Source organism: Pecten maximus, chromosome 19, assembly GCF_902652985.1.
Source record: "Pecten maximus chromosome 19, xPecMax1.1, whole genome shotgun sequence".
Lineage (NCBI taxonomy): Eukaryota > Metazoa > Mollusca > Bivalvia > Pectinida > Pectinidae > Pecten > Pecten maximus.
This window is the reverse complement of record NC_047033.1, coordinates 26,769,681-26,791,533: the sequence shown is the minus strand read 5'-3', so window position 1 is coordinate 26,791,533 and position 21,853 is coordinate 26,769,681. Positions and strand designations below refer to the sequence as shown.

The 21,853-nt window shown below is 34.5% G+C and overlaps 3 protein-coding genes across 4 annotated transcripts in view; 2 read left to right on the top strand and 1 right to left on the bottom strand.

Annotated features, from left to right (window-relative positions):
• LOC117317555 (multiple epidermal growth factor-like domains protein 6) overlaps positions 1 to 21,853 on the top strand; it is an 89,592-nt gene that overhangs the window by 2,950 nt on the left and 64,789 nt on the right. For both annotated transcript variants that reach the window (XM_033872378.1, XM_033872379.1), the window contains exons 2-5: positions 7,356 to 7,463; positions 8,929 to 9,048; positions 9,917 to 10,195; positions 11,579 to 11,695. In XM_033872378.1, the coding sequence (XP_033728269.1) occupies positions 7,412 to 7,463; positions 8,929 to 9,048; positions 9,917 to 10,195; positions 11,579 to 11,695 (568 nt within the window). In that variant the 5' untranslated portion in view covers positions 7,356 to 7,411. The remainder of the gene's footprint in view (positions 1 to 7,355; positions 7,464 to 8,928; positions 9,049 to 9,916; positions 10,196 to 11,578; positions 11,696 to 21,853) is intronic.
• On the top strand, positions 11,705 to 16,762 carry LOC117317556. Its single transcript, XM_033872381.1, has 2 exons — positions 11,705 to 12,732; positions 13,384 to 16,762. Exons 1-2 carry the CDS (start codon positions 12,161 to 12,163, stop codon positions 14,546 to 14,548), a joined length of 1,737 nt encoding a protein of 578 aa, XP_033728272.1. The 5' UTR covers positions 11,705 to 12,160; the 3' UTR covers positions 14,549 to 16,762.
• Positions 15,758 to 21,325, bottom strand: LOC117317557. The gene is made up of 2 exons (XM_033872382.1): positions 20,874 to 21,325; positions 15,758 to 18,075 (listed from the first exon to the last, which is right to left on the bottom strand). The coding sequence occupies exons 1-2, from the start codon at positions 21,138 to 21,140 to the stop codon at positions 16,771 to 16,773; spliced, it is 1,572 nt and encodes a 523-aa protein (XP_033728273.1). The 5' UTR covers positions 21,141 to 21,325; the 3' UTR covers positions 15,758 to 16,770.

Sequence of the window (21,853 nt, the reverse complement as noted above, 5' to 3'; positions counted from 1 at the left end):
GTTTGTTCCGTAGACGGAGATGTCTCAACGTGAGTGGAAGAGTTTAACTGGCCAGCACGAGACTTACAGATACATTGATCCCAGTCAAAATAAATATTTATCTACTTAGTTCACTAAAACCTAATACAGTATTTCCCGATTCTATCCTAGGGCTTGTCCATTTACAACAACTGCATGAGGTCAGGGAAACAATATAATTATGTCTGATGAATAATTCATGATTTCATTGCTTTAAACAATTCAATTTTGGAGACAGATATTGTAATTGGGTCAAAATGTTAGTAAATAATGCAAAAACATGTATTGAGACAAATGGATTCACTTCTAAGTATATAAATTATCAAGATCTGCTAGACAAGCGTGTCCGATGGTACCGATTATGTATATACTTCAGGCAGAACCGCTTGCTTGAATTATTCGAGCCAATAATGGAATAATGGGAATAAAATAACCAAATACAATAATTTCTGAAGTAAAACTGAATGGGTTTGCAGATGACTTGCAACACATACACAGAAAAGAATCTATAAAAAACAATTATTTGAAATCCTAAAAACATATGAAAAAGTATCTGGCTCAAAAATAATTTATGATAGAACAGAAGCTATCTATCTTGGTAGATGGAAGAATAAAATCTCTACTTTTGCTGAAATAGAATGGACGAAAAATGCAGTAAATACCTTAGGCATGTATCACTGTTATGATACAGACACTGACAAAATATGGAGGGTAAAATTCAAAAGATCAAGAACTGTATACACGTTTGGAAAACTAGAATTCTCACTCCTGAAGGTAAAGTACTAGTCATTAGATTTCGATGGAAAAATCATCCTAGTAAATAGGAGAATATGTTGCAATAGCAAAGTTAAAGGTGGAATAAATATGGTTGACTTAGAAGACTTTATACAAAGCAAATATTTTTTAAAACTTTAACCAGGGCATTACACTCAAAATTAGACCACTGGAATGCCTTTGGTAAATACTTAATTCAGCAATTGGACAGAGACCACATCATGAGATATTTAATCTGTTCTTGTTCAAATCTGGATGGTTTAAATCTCAATATTACACCCAAATCATATCAACTATATATCAAAGCTTGGACAACGTCACGAGCAAGAATACCAGTAAATAGTAAAAATGAAGTTCTAAACCAAATTTTTTCAAAACTACACCACTCCAGATAAGGGGCAGATATGTATGCTTCATATCCTTTTTACCTCCATGGGCGTAGTCCGAGAGAGGTATAGTCATGGGTCACATTTGTTTGGGCAAATTAGTACATACAGAGAACAATTGATTAAATACAATTTAAGATATTATGCTAATCTCGAGTTGAGAGGTTTGTTGTGACATTGACTTAATTCATTAGCGAGTGATTAGGGAAAACTTTTATTTGTGTTACTATAAATAGACACTACTCTAAATAAAACTATATATGTAGAGAACGTATCGCTGCTAAGAGCCCGAAAGCGGGGTATGCTATTGAGGAAAAGGTCTCCTGTATTATAAACATCTGGGATCACACGCACTCGACAGCAGAATCATGATTTGTCCCTCATTAACTGTGTCAGTTTCCATGTGCGAACACACATTCATAAAACCTAACGGAGATCTGCCCATTTATCAAAATACAAGTAAATTAAAAACGATCACATATAGCATAGAACATGGAACAGTTACACAAATTTAGCAGATAAGCCACGAACACTATCGTAATGTTAATGAATGTTAGTAAAACAATCCCTGGCGTCTTTTAACACCCCTAAGGAATCAGAACTTTGTTTCTGGGTTTTATCTTTGAAGCAGTTGAGATTATTTTCTTCCCATATTTGACAAATAAAGCTATTAACAAATTTTGACTTTTGGTCAAATCCAACTAGATGAGCGATACAGGCCCTCTGGGCCCCTTGTTTCCAAAACCAGTATGGTATAAAAAATCATCGAATAAATAACATTTTCAAGGTCAAATCAGCTATTAACAAATTTTGACTTTTGGTCAAATCCAACCAGATGAACGATACAGGCCCTCTGGGTCCCTTTTTTCCAAAACCAGTATGGTATAAAAATCATCGAATAAATAACAAATCAAATCAGGGACGTCTATGAATGTCCCTTGTCAAGTTCTTCGGGGGAACTTCTCGAGTTCCAGAAGAACCAGCAAAAGTATAGGTTATGAATACATCCAATGGTAAATGTATTTTGTGTGTGAAGAAACAGAGTCTTTAGTTTATGTTTTTTACCACTGTAGCTATGTACAACACTTTTTCTCGTGTGTAGAACAAAATATTGAAGATCAAGCACCGTGGAAGCCAAACCTTCTTAGAATTATTAGGAATAAGAAGGAACATTTCCTAGGAAATATAGAAGATGACCAATATCTTTTTTAAATGCAATAACAATAAGTGTGAAATATAAAATTTGGAAAGTAAGAAACGTTGCCAAATTTCATAATAAAGTTGTAAATGTCAACTCCGCATATGTAATACTAAAGGAAATGCTAAAAAGCAAAATAAAAACTTAGTCGAGAACTGCAGCAACAACAAATAAGATATCTACAAATTCATTTAACTTTCAATAATAATAATAATAATAAATAAAAATAAAAAAAAAAATAAAAAAATATAAAAATTGCATTCAAGACACTTATTGTCTGATTGCATAATTTTTGTATTGGAAAACACACACAAAGACTCATGTAAAGTTTCAGTGAAATCCGCCTTATGGTTCTCGAGAAATAAGACAATATGTCACCCCAAGCGTTTGGAGTACACCAATTCGCACAATTCTACAGTTTTCTCAAGTATGACGCTTGATTTCATTTTGAGACACCAATTAGAATCTAATGAACTGTCCAATCCTAAGTTCAGGGCCTCCCGTGTGTTCAGTGTCATCAACTACTACAGGAGACCCAGGCAAGTTTGCATGTATATGGTATTTTCAAGATGACTGTCGTATCAAGGCTGTATTAAAACATGTGTTAAAATGCATTAAGCCTGTATTCAAGGCATAGGCAACTATCGCATGACCCCCCCCCCCCCCCCCCTCTATTCTGATGCAATAAAGAATTTAAAGAGTTTAAATTCCGAAACACCGCCTCACTGTCTCTCCAGTGGACCTCATAACTGATATTTCAGAAAACCTTCGGTTTTAAACACTGCTCTGAATATGCATATTTTCTGGGCAAAAAACGAGGCTCATTGGCTTGTGACGTCACTAGTGACCGATGATCCGAAAGCTTTGGTTGCCATGGGGATGTCGTCACCAAACTGTCGGCGGTTATTGAAGTGGGATGCAGTCCCTGATGTTCCCTGAATCTGCAAGATGGCGGTTATGGCAGTGAAAAAATTAGCATAACCCAGTGTATGAGAAGCGTTTGAGAAAGGTGCCAGAGCAGAGGTAGGCCAACTTATATCAGCAATCAGTATTAAATCATGTTTGGTTTTGCAGACTTCACAGCAGAATGTAATCAGAATTCCCAGTGACTTAGATATCATAAATCCATATCTGGGACTAAATTTTACCCAATAGTTAGGTAGTTTGCTGGAATTTGCTTTGTGTGCATGCATTTTTATCCCAAATGCTTTTCGTCAAGCTTTGTATAACATAATTCACATATAGTTTGATTCTATTTGAATTTGTGCATTGATTTTGATTTTTGTGTATAATTATATACATTCATGAAATATTTTCGTAGTTTTTACTAAGCCATAATAAGGGAATGAAGTCAGTGCAAAGTACATAATTATGCTTGTTTGTATATCTATCTAAAGCGCGTTCCAAATATATAATCTGGATTTCAATCAAGCCGTTTGTCTTCCTTTGGGTTGCTAGAATGTGCAGATTTTGTTTACTTGTACATGTATATACACGCACACACATAGAAAAGTAATCAGTAGCTACAGCCAGTGTTTTCACAGCCACATTTTGTTTTCAAAATCTACTGATTATATCATGTAACATGTAACAGCTGTGACAGCGAGACCTCAATGCGGTTCATTTATATGGGAATATAATCTTTCAGAAAAAAACGATATCTTTAACATTCAAAAACTCGAAGCCTTTTTTTTAAAAATTTCATTTCAACAAATTTTATTGACATGATGTTAATATCAATTGGATCGAATAAGAGGCAAGCCTATATAAATTCTTTCCATGGTGGATTGAGTGATCGAATATAATTACAATATTATAAATTAATTGGTCTAAATATTTTGAAATGAAATACATAATATAAACAAAGGAATTAAGGGAAGTAACTATTTTTCAACACAAGATAAACACAGAATATGTTACATAAAGCACTTGCACACACACATACACACTTTAACATAAATATAAACAAATATAACAGTGATTCAATTCCGAATGAAATAAATAAACAATTGTAGACATCAAAGTTAATTAATATAGAGACAGTAACAGGTGGCTAGACCAAAGGTCCATGTGCCTATATTGCACAGGTCATCACCACCTGAACTGTAAAGGAATTTTCTATGCATATAATTTATGTAATTTTAAATAATACTGTAGTTAATGACTTTATTCACACACTGATTTAATATATAGAAAACAGGAACTAAAATCAATGCAACAATATTTTAATACATAAATAAATATCAGCTATGTTCAACTGGGTTCATATATATATACATATATATATATATAGCTTAGAAACACAAATGACGAAGGAAGACAACGTTTTGACTCGTGCCCTGACCGGGCCTCGAACTCACGATCTACGGCACCCAATCGCCTAGCCAGAAATATCCGCAGCCGATACCGCTGCGCCACATCGGCGTTCTTAAAAAAGAACGTTTCAATGGCGCAGTGATGGTCGGCCCGGTACCCTGACATAATCATTGTGGAAGTCGTCTATAAGGTGATATAGAATACCTGGATCGCAATGTATTTACATACATGGATACAAATTGTACATATATTATATATATTTCTCTCGGTACAACTACGACAGGAAATTCAAATCTTTATCTTCGGATCACCAACACAGAGTGTATATGATACATTGTACTAATAAATAGATATATAGCTTAGAAACACAAATGACGAAGGAAGACAACTTTTTGACTCGTGTCCTGACCGGGCCTCGAACTCACGATCTACGGCACCCAATCGCCTAGCTGGCTAATTATGAAGATATTTAAAAACAACTTTTTCCATCAATTTACTAAAACAAGAAGTTATTGATATAGGTCTGTAATTTCGGACATCATTAGTAGAACCATTTCCTTTGTAAATAGCATTAATATTTGCTTGTTTCCAACTATTAGGTACAATCCCTGATTCTAAAGATTTATTAAATAATAGTATAAGTGGTAGTTTTAGAGAAGGGTTCAGTTTTTAACAATTTTTGGAATAACGCCATCAGGGCTTGGTGGCTTATTAGCATTAAGAATGTTAATTTGATCAGAGACATCTTGTTCAGTGACTTGAATATGTGTTAGTGAAATTGGGATAAAGTTTTGTGCAGTTTGAGGGAGTTCAAGGTTAGGTGTTGAAGTAGAGATATTAGTGAAGTGATTGTTCAGGACTTCAGCTTTATCAATTGGGTGATGAATGGCCTTGTTACAAGGAAAAAACAAACCCCAAAAAACAAAAAAACTGTACTGTACTGGTATTTTCTCCCGAGCAATGCACATGTTCCCAAATCAAATTAATCTAAAAGTTTATGCTGTTGATTAATATAAACATTAAAAAAACTGCATAGCACTAAGAAAATTCGTACAAAAACAAACAACAAAAATCATTCGACATTTGTAACTTCTTCAATTGTTATTTTTTCCTTAAAAATCGTGTTGGTCAAGTATACCAATCAGAAGATATGTTTGTTATGAAATATCCAGAATGGTAGCCATTGATATTTAGTATGTCCTCTATGAGTAACAAGGTACAAAACATATTGTTATTCACAGAAGACCTGCTAAATACAAATGGTTATTATTCTGGATTGACACGCCTTTCAAACGCCATTTGGCATAATTTACAAACAGGAGATCTGTTGACAAAGAACGATTTTATCTAGTTTGTGTATTTTTTTTATAAAAAAATGTTCATAACAAAATCCGTTGTTTCTAAACCAATTTCGTAAGCTAACAATGCTGTGTTGAGAAGTCGCTGCTGTTCCACTTGTATGGCTTCTTAGACACATAGCGGAGTACGGTATTGCTTGGGATATTGAGGACGAACACACCTCTATGTAAATATATTTTTATTATCTCCGTAAACAACTACAATATACAAAACGGGCAAATAATCAGCACATTTGCACCTTAAAACACAGGACAAATTGACTGACGGACAAATCGACATTGATTAGAACATCAACATTGATCGATATCTACATTGTTGATTTAGATGTGACCTCATATAAAACCCATTTACATACTTACTAAAGATTTCTTACCAAATTCTATTGCAACTTATGAAATGACATGTTTAACTACATGTGTATACAGAAATCGTGATTGTTTACATTTTATGAGCCGCAAGTGTACTCAATAAAAAAAACATGGAAAATCTACACTGTTTTGGCCTTAGCAGAATTGAGGGCACCTCAGACGCTAAAGTGGAGGAAGTGAACGATTTTATACGTCCCAGACGTAAAAGTCAAGGAAGAACATAACTCAGGTGAAGCGCAACTTAAAGCTGGAACGTAAAAATGGAATTGAATTTTCCAGAAAGGTCACTCAGTTTGGCAGTGTAACAGTTGTCATCCCAGTCCATGTTGAAACAAAAAGCCAATAGCCATGTACCTCCCTGGACAGGATCATTTGATGACAAAACAATGATTTTTCTGAGAAGCAAATTTTGATAGATAGTTGGATACAAACCAGTGATAGTAATATACGAACTCTGAAGGCAGACATATAAAAGCATGAGCGGGGTACTCCTGCCTTTGCTCAATTGCCATTATCGGAACAACCTAAATCATCTAACCTTACTGTTTCTTGCATTTCTTTGTCCACTGAATATCTTTTTTTTATTGTGCATTGGATGTCAACTTAGTTAAGGTTAGGAGATTGTAGGTTTAACCATATTGTTTTACCAATTATGTCAAATGCCATTTGCATGAGCCGGACTTTTAGAATACGCTATGGCATGCATTTAATGGCAAATTATTACGCTGGTTCTTCTAGAACCGGAGAATTTCATCAAAGAACTATTTCTATTTGACTCTATTGACTTTGAAAAAAATAAGGGTGGTATTTATTCGAGGATTTTTATAGCACACTGGTTTTGGAAATATACTGGTAAAATGTTTTCTGAAACTCGTTAATATTCTTGAATTTTGTAACTATATGATCATTTAGTTAGTATGACGTCTCATGTTACAGGGAACGAGACTCGAAGTCACGTGACAATAGTAGTAGATACAGAATACCTAGTCAGTATGAGGAACTGCTACAGGCTGCTGCTGATGCTGGCAATGCTCGCTCATCCAGGTAACTTACTCATACAGGTAACTCACCCATACAGGTAACTCACTCATATAGGTAGCTCGCTCTATTTTCAGGCCAAATCTATCTTAACATCGTGGAAATTGCTCAATAGCTTTAAGCAGATCGTTCAAAACATTTCAAAATATTTTATCTGACTTTATTAGGGCATTTAAAATCAATCAGAAATGAATTGGTTAAAACATATAGATGTTATAGTCAGAATATCAATGACAAATCGGTTAATCAAAACTACAACCTATACCACAATCAAAAGGGAAATGATTAAGTTCGAACATAATCTATTTCGTTCCCTTCAATAAGACATTATTACGTCCGTATGTTACTGTGAAAGGTGATTATATAACCCTGATGTGAGTACATCTGTATGTTACAGTGAGGGGTGATTATATAACCCTGATGTGAGTACGTCTGTATGTTACAGTGAGGGGTGATTATATAACCCTGATGTGAGTACGTCTGTATGTTACAGTGAGGGGTGATTATATAACCCTGATGTGAGTACGTCTGTATGTTACAGTGAGGGGTGATTATATAACCCTGATGTTAATACGTCCGTATGTTACAGTGAGGGGTGATTATATAACCCTGATGTTTGTACGCGCGTATGTAACTGTGGGGTATTATTATTTCTACCACAATACCTTGTGTTATTCCACTCTCAAGCCATTGTATAAATCTGCTGACTGTTGGATAAGTACATGTTTTATACAACTAGTGGAATATGACCTTCCGGTCTTTTGATTGAACAAGAATTCGAACACTGACCCGAGCTGCAATTGTTATTGACGTCATCAATAATCGAATGACATCACATCACCGGGTCTCGGCGGTCACCTGTACACTTTATTTGTATACGCGAAATAAGACTTGGCAACGTTTCCCTTTGATTCAAGCTGATAGTATTGTGGTAGAAAAAGGTCACACGACTCGAGAATTTTGGATATGGAATTTATTTCACACTCGTAAGTTCTTTTTTAAAAGTTCACTAAAGCTCACTAAAGTTCGTGTCTTTTGTAACTTTTACAAAATAACTTACTCGTGTGAAATAAATTCCATATCCAACAACCACTCGTGTAACCTCTATATAACCCTGATGTTAGTCCGTCCGTATGTTATAGTGAGGGGTGACTGGATAACCCAGGGTCATCACGTCCGTGTGTTATTGTGAGGGTCATTTCATAAACCTAATGTTAGGTGAAGAAGATGATGTTACGTCGGTATGTTGCAGTGTGTAAGTACTTACCGTTCTTATACTTTAACGTCTCTATAACGTCCCGTATTTACACCAGAACAAACTTAATTGATACTATAACGTACTGTACTGACACTACTACCTACAATTTTGACACTATGATCAACTGAACTGACACTATAAGCTCCCGTATTGATAACATGACGTCCTCTGTTGATACTTATTTCTACATTGACACGTTGCTATTTTTTTTAGCTTTTGGTGATGATTGCGATGGCGATCGTTGTAATGGTGGAAACTGTGATTCTTCCAGTGGCTCCATTTGGTGCACCAACTGTCCGAAAGGGAAAATAGGGCCTCGTTGTGAGGAAAATGGTGAGTAGAATGAATGTTTCCATAGGATCTTAAATGAGGTTCTTTCATATTTCGATAATAGAAAACCAGTCAGGGAACTTGATCGAGTCATGACGAGCAAACATTAATTCTTCGAGTCGAGGTTTCATAAAAGCTCAAATAACATGAAGACAAAATTAAAATAACTTTTATCGAATAATCCAGAAAAAACATATTTTGATGTGTTTTAAAGTCAAAATTTGGAAGACAAACGAAGGCAGCTTTTTCAATTAATAGAATTACGTCATTACACATATTATGACTCGAAAACGCTTTCTTACTAGCATAGCCAATAACAAGCACACCAGAGTATCCAGAATATATTCTAGTGGCAAAATACAAAATAATTCCAACATGAAGGACACATAATGGATTCTCCAAGGTCGTCATTGCACCTCCGAATTAAACAGTAAATCTGGTTGGTTTGATGAAGAGTGCTTGTCCATATCAATTAAAATAATATATCATTGCTGTGATTATATAACATTTAATGAAATTATAACTGATTGCATATCATTGTCTGAACGATTACCTTGTAAAATGAACAGTGCAATATGTATATTGATCCGTTTCCCTAAGTTTCGGGGATATCAAGTGTCTAATGCAGATTGTATGTTGTATGGCTGATGTACTGTGTACGGGGCTGAAGTAAGCAGTGCAGGATTTGTTTGCTTAAACAAGCAATCATTTATGTCAGATATAAACCGATAAAATGTAAACTTTGTATGCATTATTGCAATAAGAAAGTCTAAACATATCTAAGTGTAACAAATATATCATGTTTTATAACCTTAAGATATCTATAAAGTGTTTGTTGCACTTTGTTTTTGTTTTTATGACACATGTACAGGAATCATCATCTGTGAGAGAGTTACATATACTATTGAATGCCCTGTGGGAGAAGTTCTCAACATCCAGGAAGCATTTTATGGCAGAGAAGATCAAAGCACCTGTTCGGGTATGAACCAGACATTGACAGACACCAATTGCTCCTCCTCGGTAGCTCTGGAGAGATATGGAAACCTCTGTAATTATAAACACATCTGTACGGTGACAGCCAATAACAGTGTGACAGGCGATCCATGTCCTGGTACCTACAAATATGCACGGATCAGATACACCTGTATTGGTGAGAAACGTTTTTCGTTCGTCGCCGTTCGCTAAGTTGCTAAATGGTTTAAATGCCTACTCTGAACAACTGAAAAGATGAGAAAAAAACTTAAATTGAGAGGGGAAGCATGCATTTTGTAAAAGGAATTGAGCGGGGATCAATAGTATATATTTGATGTGCTGAAGAAGCTTAAAATCGTTATCTATACTAATTTTGGAAGCAAACACGTTGTTGTTACTTCGTTTTGTCTAAAAAGCATGATTTTGTCGAGGCAACCTATTTTGAATTAATTCAATATATATGACCCCCCCCCCCCCCTCCCGACCTATAGCAGTGATAACCATAATAATTAAATTCAAATTTGACCCGAAATGACTCCGGGAAAAATAAAATAACCAGATATACAGCATAGAACATATGTCAGTGTTATCTATTCTTAATATGTTATTGATTCAAACATCAACTTATGCAAGGAAAATGTTAAATGGACATGCATTGGAATTTTTGTTGTAAGCAATGAAATTGATCATATTTCAATTTTCAAAAATAAAACTGATGTAAATTTCTTATCTGTTATCCATAATTTTTTCAAAAGAACTTTTTAAAGCATTTTTTTTGGTTTTTGTTTTGAAATATTACTTCCTTTCATTGCATTTATATATCACTTTTAACGAAACATTACTACGTTTCTCCGAAATATCATTTCCTTTAAACGAATTGATAATTACTTTTATCGAAATTCTTTATCTATTAAACCGATCAAAAATCTCATTTTTCCCGAATGTAAATTATTCATTTTTTTTTACTAATGAAATGTTCTAAAGATAATACTTTCAATTAAAACATCGTTTTTCGAATTCTTATTTTCTCTTAATTAAAACATATTTTGCTCTAACGAAATCTTATTTCATGTTTAGTTTTTTTTGTGTTTTTATTTCTTCAAAACATATAACTTCATTTAACCGTCACAGACAATATTATCACCGAAACCTCCACTAATATAAGTAAGCTGTCTCTGACTGTCTTTATCAACGCCTGTACTGACATTATAACGTCGTGTTATGACACTATAACATTCTGTACTGACACTATAACGTTATGTACCGACACTATAACTTCCTCTATTTACACTATCACGTACAGTTTTGACACTTAAGCTACCTGTTCTGAAACTCAAACTCCCTGTAATGAGATTATAACGTCCTTTACTTACACTATAATTTCCTGTATTGACAGTATAACCTCGTGTAAGGATACAAGAGCTTCTTAAACTGACACTATAATCTACTGTACAAATATTAAAACTTGCTGTATTGGCAATATCACCTACTGTACAGACAGTTATTGACGTCATGTACTGATGCTATAACTTTCCGTACTGATTCGTTACTGTTTTTAAAGCTTCTGTTAGTTGTGATGGCGATCCTTGTAATGGTGGACACTGTGGATCCTCAGGCGGCTCAATTGTGTGCACCAACTGTCCGGAGGGGAAAATAGGGTCGCGCTGTGAGATAGACGGTGAGTAGAATGAATGTATCTAAAGGATCTTAAATGAGGTATTCTTTCATGTTAATATATATTATAAACCAGTCCGAGAACTTGTTCGAGTCTTGACGAGGAAAACTTAATACTTCGAGTCTAGTTTTATAAAAAGCTCATATTGCATAAAAGAAATTGTAGACACTTTTTGATCTTAGAACTCAGAAAACTAACATTCAGTTGTGTTTTAAAGTCAAAATGAAGAGGACAAATGTAAATGGACGCAGACTTTTTCAATCCATTACATAACTGCCATTGGCCATAGTTTGACGTCGCAAACGATTTCTTACTGGGAAAGACAACGAAAAGCGCTCCAGAGTATCTAGAGTATATTACTCTAGCAGCAGACATGTATAGCCCTTTCCCAAAACATTAGTTATCCCCCTTGTCCGCTGCGAGCGCTGTTACCCAAACTACTTCCGGGAAGTGCGACGCCATTACAATATGGAGGAAGACAAGGAGAATCTGTACCTGACGGATGACGAACTACACTCGTTAAAAGTGCCCGCATTGAAGGGATATTTAAGAAAACATGGACAGTACGTGACTGGCAACAAACCAGCATTGGTTGACAGAGCAAAAGGTGTTAGAAAAGTAGGTTTGACCGATGTCAATTATACAAAACACGATGACGCCACCAAACACGATGTTCGTCACCGTGAGAAATTGACAACTCCGTTGGGTGAAATCATCCCAGAGCCATCTTCGCTGAAGAATTGGACTTCGGACGTTAGTGAGATTCCCGATTTTACGGACAGTGCTACCTATGATTATCTTGTATTGACCATGAAAGCAACGAGACAATTTCGCTCAAGAGTGTACTTTGAAGACAGACACTTGCATTCCGTACATTATCAACCGGTGTCCGAGGAATGCAGTCATGGTATAGTTCGATGCAAAGTCATCCCGTCTATTCCAACGGTCAACAAGAAGGAAAACCCAGACCATGAAGTTTGGATATGTTTATCGAAAGTATCTGGGAAAATCCATTCAGCAAATTGCAATTGTACTGCTGGGTAAGTACTAAAGTAGATTTATGTATATACTTGACAAAAACGTTTACACTGGTTCAACTTTTCAAAAAAGTTTTAAACCTTAAACAAAAATGAAAATTATACACTAGCTGGATCATGCAGTTACATGTTTTCTCCAAAATGATAATTTTTGTTGTTAAAAAACATTAATTTAATACTGAAAGTGAAATAAATAGCTGCTTTATAAATTGTAAAGGATGATACTTATTTATATTCCCTTACCTAATAATAACAATAATAATCATTTTCATAAATGTAATTAATTTATTTGTGATCCAATGTTATTATTTGATATTTCATACTGAATTGTTGATATTTACGATGAAGTTATTTAGAGTCTACTCTAGATCTATTATTCAAAATTAAAAGGGGGGACAAAACCTTCGAAAAAGGTTAACCAAAATACTTCATATATATGAAGCACTAAAAACTGACTTAAAACTCTCCATTCGGTTCGAAGTATCAACAATTACGACAAAGACATGCATTATTTTTAAGTATGCATCATCATTTTCCCATACAGATTGTACCAATGCAAATGTATGAACGAAGTAATAACCCTTTGAAATTATATCACTACAAATGTGCAATGTACTGAAATTTCATGATTTTTTTATTTTCATGTTTTTTCAGCACTGGCGAGGCTTGCAACCACATTTCAGCCTTATTGTACGCCTTGGAGGACATTACCAAGAAGAAAAAAGATGGAACTTTATCATCAACATCGCAAAAGTGCAAGTGGAACAACCCACGCAAGCGGAAACTTAGTCCCAAGAAAGTGCAGGATATGAAATTCCATCGACATGTCAAGACCCAGGGAGACATTTCTCCGTCACCCATCTCAAATGCAAGGGAAACATCATTCAAACCAACCTTGAATGTTGAAAGGGTCAAGAAAAGACTGATGGGTTCTCCAGTAAGTGCTAATGCTGGATGGTTGACATTTTTCGGCGAGGGATCTGATGAACCAACAGAGGAAATCCCAAAATTACATGATGTTCCTTACCTGTATCACGACCGTATGGATTTGAAAAGTGAGGAATGCAAGAAAGATTTTGAGGACAGATTTACTGGATTGAAATTGACAGTGGAAAATGCAGACAGAATTGAAAAATTCACAAATGGACAAAGCCAAAATGATATGTGGCATGAAGCTCGCAGAGAACGCATAACATCATCTAATTTTGGTACAGTGTGCAAGTGTAAAGCTGACACAAAACCGGAAAGTACTTTAAGGAACATTTTAGGTTACAGGGACTTCCAAAGTAAATATTGTGATTGGGGAATCAAACATGAACCTGTTGCGCGAAGGATGTATGCAAATGCTGTGAAGGGTGATGGTTTGTGTATCAAAACATGTGGATTGATTGTTAATCCAAAGTACCCCCACCTTGGAGCAAGTCCAGACGGGTTGGTAAACTCTACAAAATGTGATTGTGATGATTATGGTGTGTTGGAGATCAAATGTCCAGCTTCAGAAAAGTGGAAATTTAAGCACCCATCTCAATGTGCGTTGGATCCAGATTTTTTCTGCTACTTTGATCATTCCTGTGATACATTGAAATTGAAACAAAGTCATAGATATTACTACCAAGTGCAAGGACAGATGCTGATTACAAACAGAAAGTGGTGTGACTTCCTTGTCTGGACTCTGAAGGGATGGACAGTGGAAAGGATCCAATATGATGAGCAGTTCTGTTTGAACATGGTGTCTAAGCTTGCCAAGTTTTATTTACAAAATGTGATACCAGAGATTTTTTCTCAGCGTGTGAAAAGAGACTTGGCTCTGTACCCGTAGACAGTGACATTATACTGAAATTCGTACCATTCCCAGATTTTGTCCTGGATCCATAAGCTAGTATTGTGACACTGAACTTTGTATGCAAAATGTATAAAATTTTGCAAAATGCCATGGCTATTAAAAGTGCACGTATTGACATTTGACAATTAAGTTGCCTTTATAAATAGGTATTTGCATACATTACAGTTTAAAATGTTTTCATGAATATACTGATATACCAGTCATGATCAGCAGTAGAATTTTTATCAATGTATATATATATGGGCAAGATATTTCCCATAAGTGATCATGATCTCATTACTGAAACAATTTTCTTCTTGTTCTAGATATAATATATTGTTCGAAAATGAAGCATTTATATTATGAACATTCATTTTTGAAAAAAAATGATAATTCAAATTGAAACTATGTATACAATAATATAACATGGCGCACATATATACTTTTTAATATATGACATGAAAAAGATAAGAGATTCAATGTTTGAGTACAAAATCTTCCTTGATTTTATTGAAATTTCACAATTGTCGCATTATATAAATAGTACACACTAGTAGTACATACACACCGTCACATAATAAAAAATAAATCACTTTCTAAATTAAAATTTAATTTATTCATTCCCTTTGCAGCTCCAAATATACATGTTTACCATGTATATATATACAGTGTTCCAGCTAGGATTTAAAAAGGGCAGGTTACTGACCAAAAAAAAGGGCATTTTTACGCGGTTTCAGATTTTTAGGGCATATTTACATGTTGCATACATTTAAACAGTATAATACAAGGTGATAACAATTTGCATTCATTGTTTCTTAAATGGTTCTAGTAATAATGTATTGGGGCATCCAGTAAACATATTGTTTTTTTTTTTTTTAGGTGTAATCATTAAATGTCTGTACAATATTGGAAACAAATTCAAAAGAACCTTTCTTTTATGAATTTAAATTGCTAAAACTCATGGGTCAACTAGATGCTAAAGTATATAAAATATGCTTTCCTTCTCCAGATTTGTCTTCCACTTTAATAATTATGTTTGTAAAGTCCATTCAGCCTCATTTCAAGAATGATCTACCAGTTAATTAATAATTGTATCTTTTTTGTAACCATTAAAATTTCATCATTGTTTTCTTTCAGAATTCAGTTCTGCCCATGAGCTTGAATTGAATTTACAGACTTAATATACATTAATGAGAAACAAAAGTATAACAATAAAATTAAATTTATTAACAGTGCATCAATGAAAACATTACCTTACAACAATATTTTAATCAACTCTTTCTCTATTGAATCAATATATTGCACTCTCTCTGACCAGTAAAAGATTAAAGCACTAGTCTACAAGACTACACAAACACACACCTCTTGGAATATTTTAATCAACTCTTTCTCTATTGAATCAATATAATTAAAGCACTAGTCTACAGATATAAGATCTTTCACTTCAACAACATGCTTTCACATTATCAATCTCACAGCTCTCCAAGACTACACAAACACACACCTCTTAGAATAAGTTAAGTAATTTACATTCAAACAAAATATGACATATTTACTTTGTAACAAATTCAAAAGAAAGCTCAATACATAAATATAATACATATGTTTATATAGGCCTTAAAAAACTACTTGTCTAAAACTGCTCTGTAACATGGCAGACAAAATGAAAATAACGAAATAGAGTGGTGAGACTTTACCTTTATATACTTTTTACTCAATCAACCACCATACATAGTACACTGTATACAGACTTTTGTATGCTAGGTCTTCCTTTAAAATAAATTTACTGAATAGAAATAAAAGGGCACACCAAAAGTGTGAAAATATGAAATAGTTATATAATTATTGTTAGTTAAAACCAACAACAAGCAACATGTATTTCTAATTTAAAGTCATATATATGATTACATGTACATCATGTTGTTCTACTCTAAAGCTTGTATATATATATGTATGCTACTCAAAATGTAAATTGTATGAAATTTACACAAAACATATATAACTTGTATACACTATGTACTTCAATACACAAAGTCAGAAATTGTGCAGAATATTCCTTTTAATACAATATATATATATGCTGGTAGTTTTAAATGTCATATGCCTTCATAAGTAAAAAGTAGTCTCAATAACATCCAATATATTTTAATAATGATCATGAGCTAGTACTGCATTGTAGAAATGTCAAATAAAATTCACAGATTGATATAACATGAGTCTCATTTCTTTTTAATCAGCGGTGGTTGAAGGTTAGTTAGTTTCACGCAAACTTTCCAAATGGTTGAAGCTTGTGGTGCCATTGTAATTGGAATGTTTGTCTGTAATATTCTAAAGTTTTTTATCCTCTCCATTTGCCTTTCCACATGAATCCTTAAATTTGCTATTTGTCTTGTTTCCTGTACTTCACGTCTTGTCAGTTGTTTCCTTTTCTTTTTGAATGGCGGAATAATCATTTGCACTCCTTTCGGTGTTGTGAGATCAGAAATTAAGAAACCTTTGTCTGCCATAATGGCATCACCACACTCACACAAGTCTACTAGGCCACTTAGTTTGGTTATCTGTTTGTCCGATATGCTACCATTATATAGGTCTGACACAAAAGTTACGACACCGTTAGGACTTATTCCCACCAATGACTTGTAAGTCATATGAGACTTGTAGTCACTGTAAAGCATTGATCTCAGCTGTAAAGAGCTCGGTGTTTCTGTTCTGATCTCGGTACAGTCTATGATGACACGGCAATTTGGGTACTTTGACTTAAATGAATTTGGCATTGTCAAATCAATTTTCTTTCGGTCCTGCCACTCAATCAGAAAGGAAAGCTGAACATTCAAGTAATCAATCCATTTATTGAAAATCCTACTACATGATGATGTTGAGGTCTTGAAGCGATAGGCCAAATCCTCTAAAACAAGACATAACCTTAACCTCATCAAAACTAGGAAAAATTCGTCTATCAAACGTAATGTACTAGGTCTTCCACTAACTTTGTTTCCCTTAAGTTGAGGGTCATCCTTAAACTCGTCGAACAAGGCTTCAAAGGAATCTGCATCTGGAATCCCAGTATAAAACATAATATCCTCATTGGATCGTTTCACATCCTCATATGTGAGAGTTGGTCTGTCAACTTGTGTTCCAACACTGTTATATGTTTTCGTTGAGGTTTGTGTTCCCACTTGAGCTGATACTATATGTGCAGAATCTGTCTGAGTGGAAACACTTACAGCACATGCTGATGTTTGGGAGGATTGGTTCCGAGAACTAGAAATATGGGATCCCAGAACATTGCCACAGTAATCATTAAAGAGTAATGAATTATCAAGTCTGCTTGAATTAGCATCAAATGAAACGCTTTCACTAACAAAGTCATCACTCCCGCGTGAAAGTTCCAAATCCAGCAATTCATTTGGTGCACATGTTTCTATAGCTTCATCCTCTGTCAGGCGGATTTGTGTTGTTTCATGAACTTCTGGAACTGATGTGTTCACAATAGCTGAACATGCCTCAATACTACAGTCCAAATCCTGAAAATATGACAAAAAGTCTGCAATAATGACATGATCGATAGACACAAGATAATTTGTTTTCTCACGCATGGGTGAAGATGGAGATAGTTATAATTTGGTTTATTTTTGTTTAATAAACATCTTCTTCTATCAGTAATACCCAGAAAAAAACACCATGTTGTTTTCCGATTGGTCTCAAAATGCAATATGCATAACTAGGCACGAAGGGGAACCTACATATGAAATTTCAGGAAGATCCCTTCAGTGCTTTCTGAGAATTAGCGATAACAAACTTCAATTGTCAAAATCCAAGATGACTGCCTGTCGGCCATGTTGTTTTCTGATTGGTCTCAAAATGCAATATGTATAACTAGGCACCAAGGGAAACCTACATATGAAATTTGAGAATGATCCCTTCAGTACTTTCTCAGAAATAGCGATAACAAACTTCAATTGTCAAAATCCAAGATGGCTGCCTGTCGGCCATGTTGTTTTCTGATTGGTCTCAAAATGCAATATGCATAACTAGGCACCAAGGGGAACCTACATATGAAATTTGAGAAAGATCCCTTCAGTACTTTTTCAGAAATAGCGATAACAAACTTCAATTGTCAAAATCCAAGATGGCTGCCTGTCGGCTAGGTTGTTTTCCGATCGGTCCCAAAATGCAATATGCATAACAAGGCACCAAGGGGAACCTACATATGCAATTTGAGAAAGATCCCTTCAGTACTTTCTCAGAAATAGCGATAACAAACTTCAATGGTCAAAATCCAAGATGGCTGCCTGTCGGCCATGTTGTTTTTCGATCGGTCCCAAAATGCAATATGCATAACTAGGCACCAAGGGAAACCTACATATGAAATTTGAGAAAGATCCCTTCAGTACTTTCTGAGGATTAGCGATTACAAGGATTGTTTACGGACGGACGGACGGACGGAGGGAGGGACGGAGGGAGGGACGGACGACGGACCACGGACGCAGGGCGATTTGAATAGCCCACCATCTGATGATGGTGGGCTAAAAAGATAAAGGCTTTGGTTTAAAAAGTAGATTGAACTAAAAAGAAAATGCATCAAAATGTTTTCCTATATACCATATTTTAGGGAGCAAAAATGTATTAAGAAACACAACTATAATTTTGTTTGGCCTTCCAGGTATGGAATAGTTTTACCTGTAGTCATGTGTGACAGACAAGGGTATTGCAATTGTTGACCACAAAACTACCATGCTATCAGTAACCCCACCACAACCTTATGACACCACTCAAGAACTTAACAAAGGATGATTAGGTAATACCAGTCACCAGGTAGGGCAGGTCAGAACACCTGACCCTAATTAACTCAGAGGGGTGTGTCATTGTGTAGTTGTACCAATGAAGCCAGCTGTTATGGCTTCTCTTCACATAAGCTGAATTAAAGTTTTAATATAAATGATACAGTAACTTATGGTCTTATTGCCCCCATGACTTTGAAATTGTTTAAGTCTGAAACAGCTTCCAATCAAACAAATCAATAAAATATATACTTTAATAATTAATCTTTTTCCTCTGCAATTTGTATAAGAGGCCATCTGGACATTCCTTTTATTATTTGGTCAACTAGTGAATTGTTTGCCATATTTATGCAACTGATTTATCTCTCCCTAACATTATATATTTTGAGAACAATATAACCAATATTGACACTAAGCAATTCTATTAATTTATATACATTCATAACCATATATGGTAAATATATAGCATTGAGGTATTTTTTATTATAATAAATACACATATGAGACCTATTCATAGTTTGCAAAAAAACATAACAAATTAAATTATATAACACTTCAGGTTAAAATCAGATTTCAACAAACAAAACCAATGAAAATTGATTTTGCTAGTTTTTATTGTGAGTTTAATAATACATATGCTTGTCAGCAATTTTATTTCTTACAATATCAAGCAAGCCCTGAATAGATGTTTTTGGAGAATAAAATTGTCAGTAGCAGAAACAATTAACATAGTAAAGAGGAAATTCAATATAACTTGATATGCAAATACTCTGGAATTTAGATTTAAATTTTAAAAATACCTTTTCCTTTTGCAAAACTGATTCACATTTTTTTTCAAATGGTTGTAATGCTAGTCCACCTCAAATTATCTCAATTGACAAACTATTTCAAATCAATTGAAAATTAAAGATATAATTTGTGATACTGTAGAAAGGAATGTGACACGATTGATATTTAAATAAAAATATCTACAATGTAAGTTAAGATGAAACTATTTAGATTATATAGATGAAGGATATTTAGTCAAAAGCAAGAAATAAATACAAATAAACAAATCTACATATGAAATAATTATATGATGGGAACTCAGCTCAAAATTATAGTTGTCAAGTTTGTTTAGTGAATAAAATCTTTTAAAAACATTTTGATTTAAGTTTTAGAATATATGTATTTTTGTGTCCTACAACATTGGTTAAAAGGCAATCTATGAAGTTATATAACTGACAAACAGTGCTGAACAGAATTATATTAATGCAAAATGTGAATCCATTGCTATGAAAGAATAAAATAGAATGAAGACACGGCCATTGAAAGATATTGTCAATTAAGCATACGTTATGGAGTTTATTTTGCATCTCCTCTGACAACTTTGTCCATCAGATTTAAATTTGTTCAGTTTGAATTTGTGTTTTATTGCCTTATTAAGTTAATAACACACACGACTTTTTCGAAAAAAAAAACGAAGTAGAAGTAATGTGAAGCCATAAAATATCAATGTTTGATACCCATCTATCTAGCCATTAACACGCTATAAAACTTACCGAAGTTTGAAAAGTCTTGGTCGGAAACAGCGATGGTACAGTGTGCTTATGAGTTGGCCCCGATTTCCCCACAAAATGATCCGAACAAATCCTCGTACTGTCGTAACTTTTGAAGTTAAAGTCTTTTCGCACCAATCGGCATCGCTGTATCCATATCTTTCGGAGTTTCAAGTCGGATGGAAATCTGTGTAACTTGATTTTTCTGTCACCGTCCCATTTACTAGAATGGTTGCTGCATATGCAGCAGTAACGTTGGTTGGTTGGCATTCTATCGTTACATTACAAACAGTGTGTTTAGCTGGAAATCTTGCTGTGCTAGTAAGCCTAACGTGGGTAATACACAGCAGTGACACTTCCCGGAAATGAATGACACTACTTCAGGACATGCGCAATAGATTTTAGAGAGCGGTGTGACAAGGGACATAACTCATGTTTTGGGAAAGGGCTATATTGAAGGGGCGAATTAGAAAATAATTCGAACATGACGGATACCTAATGGATTCTCCACGGCCGTTATTGAATCTTGGAATTAAACAGTAAATCTGGTTGGTTTGATGAAGTGTGTGTGTCCATATCAATCAAAAACAATATATCATTGCTGTGATTATATAACTTTTAAAGGAATTAACTGATTTAATAACATTGTCCGAAATTACCACAACGATTACCTTATAAAATGAACAGTACAATATGTATATTGCTGCGTTATCCTGAGTTTCGGGGATATCAAGTGTCTAATGCAGATTGTATGTTGTATGGCTGATGTACTGTGTACGGGGCTGAAGTAAGCAGTGAAGGATTTGTTTGCTTAGAATATAAATCATTTATGTAAGATATAAACCAATAAAATGTAAAATCGGTATGCATTATTATAATAAGAAAGTCTAAATATATCTAAGTGTAAAAAAAATCATGTTTTATAACTTTAGATATCTATAAAGTGTTGTTGCACTTTCTTGTGTTTTCATGACACATGTACA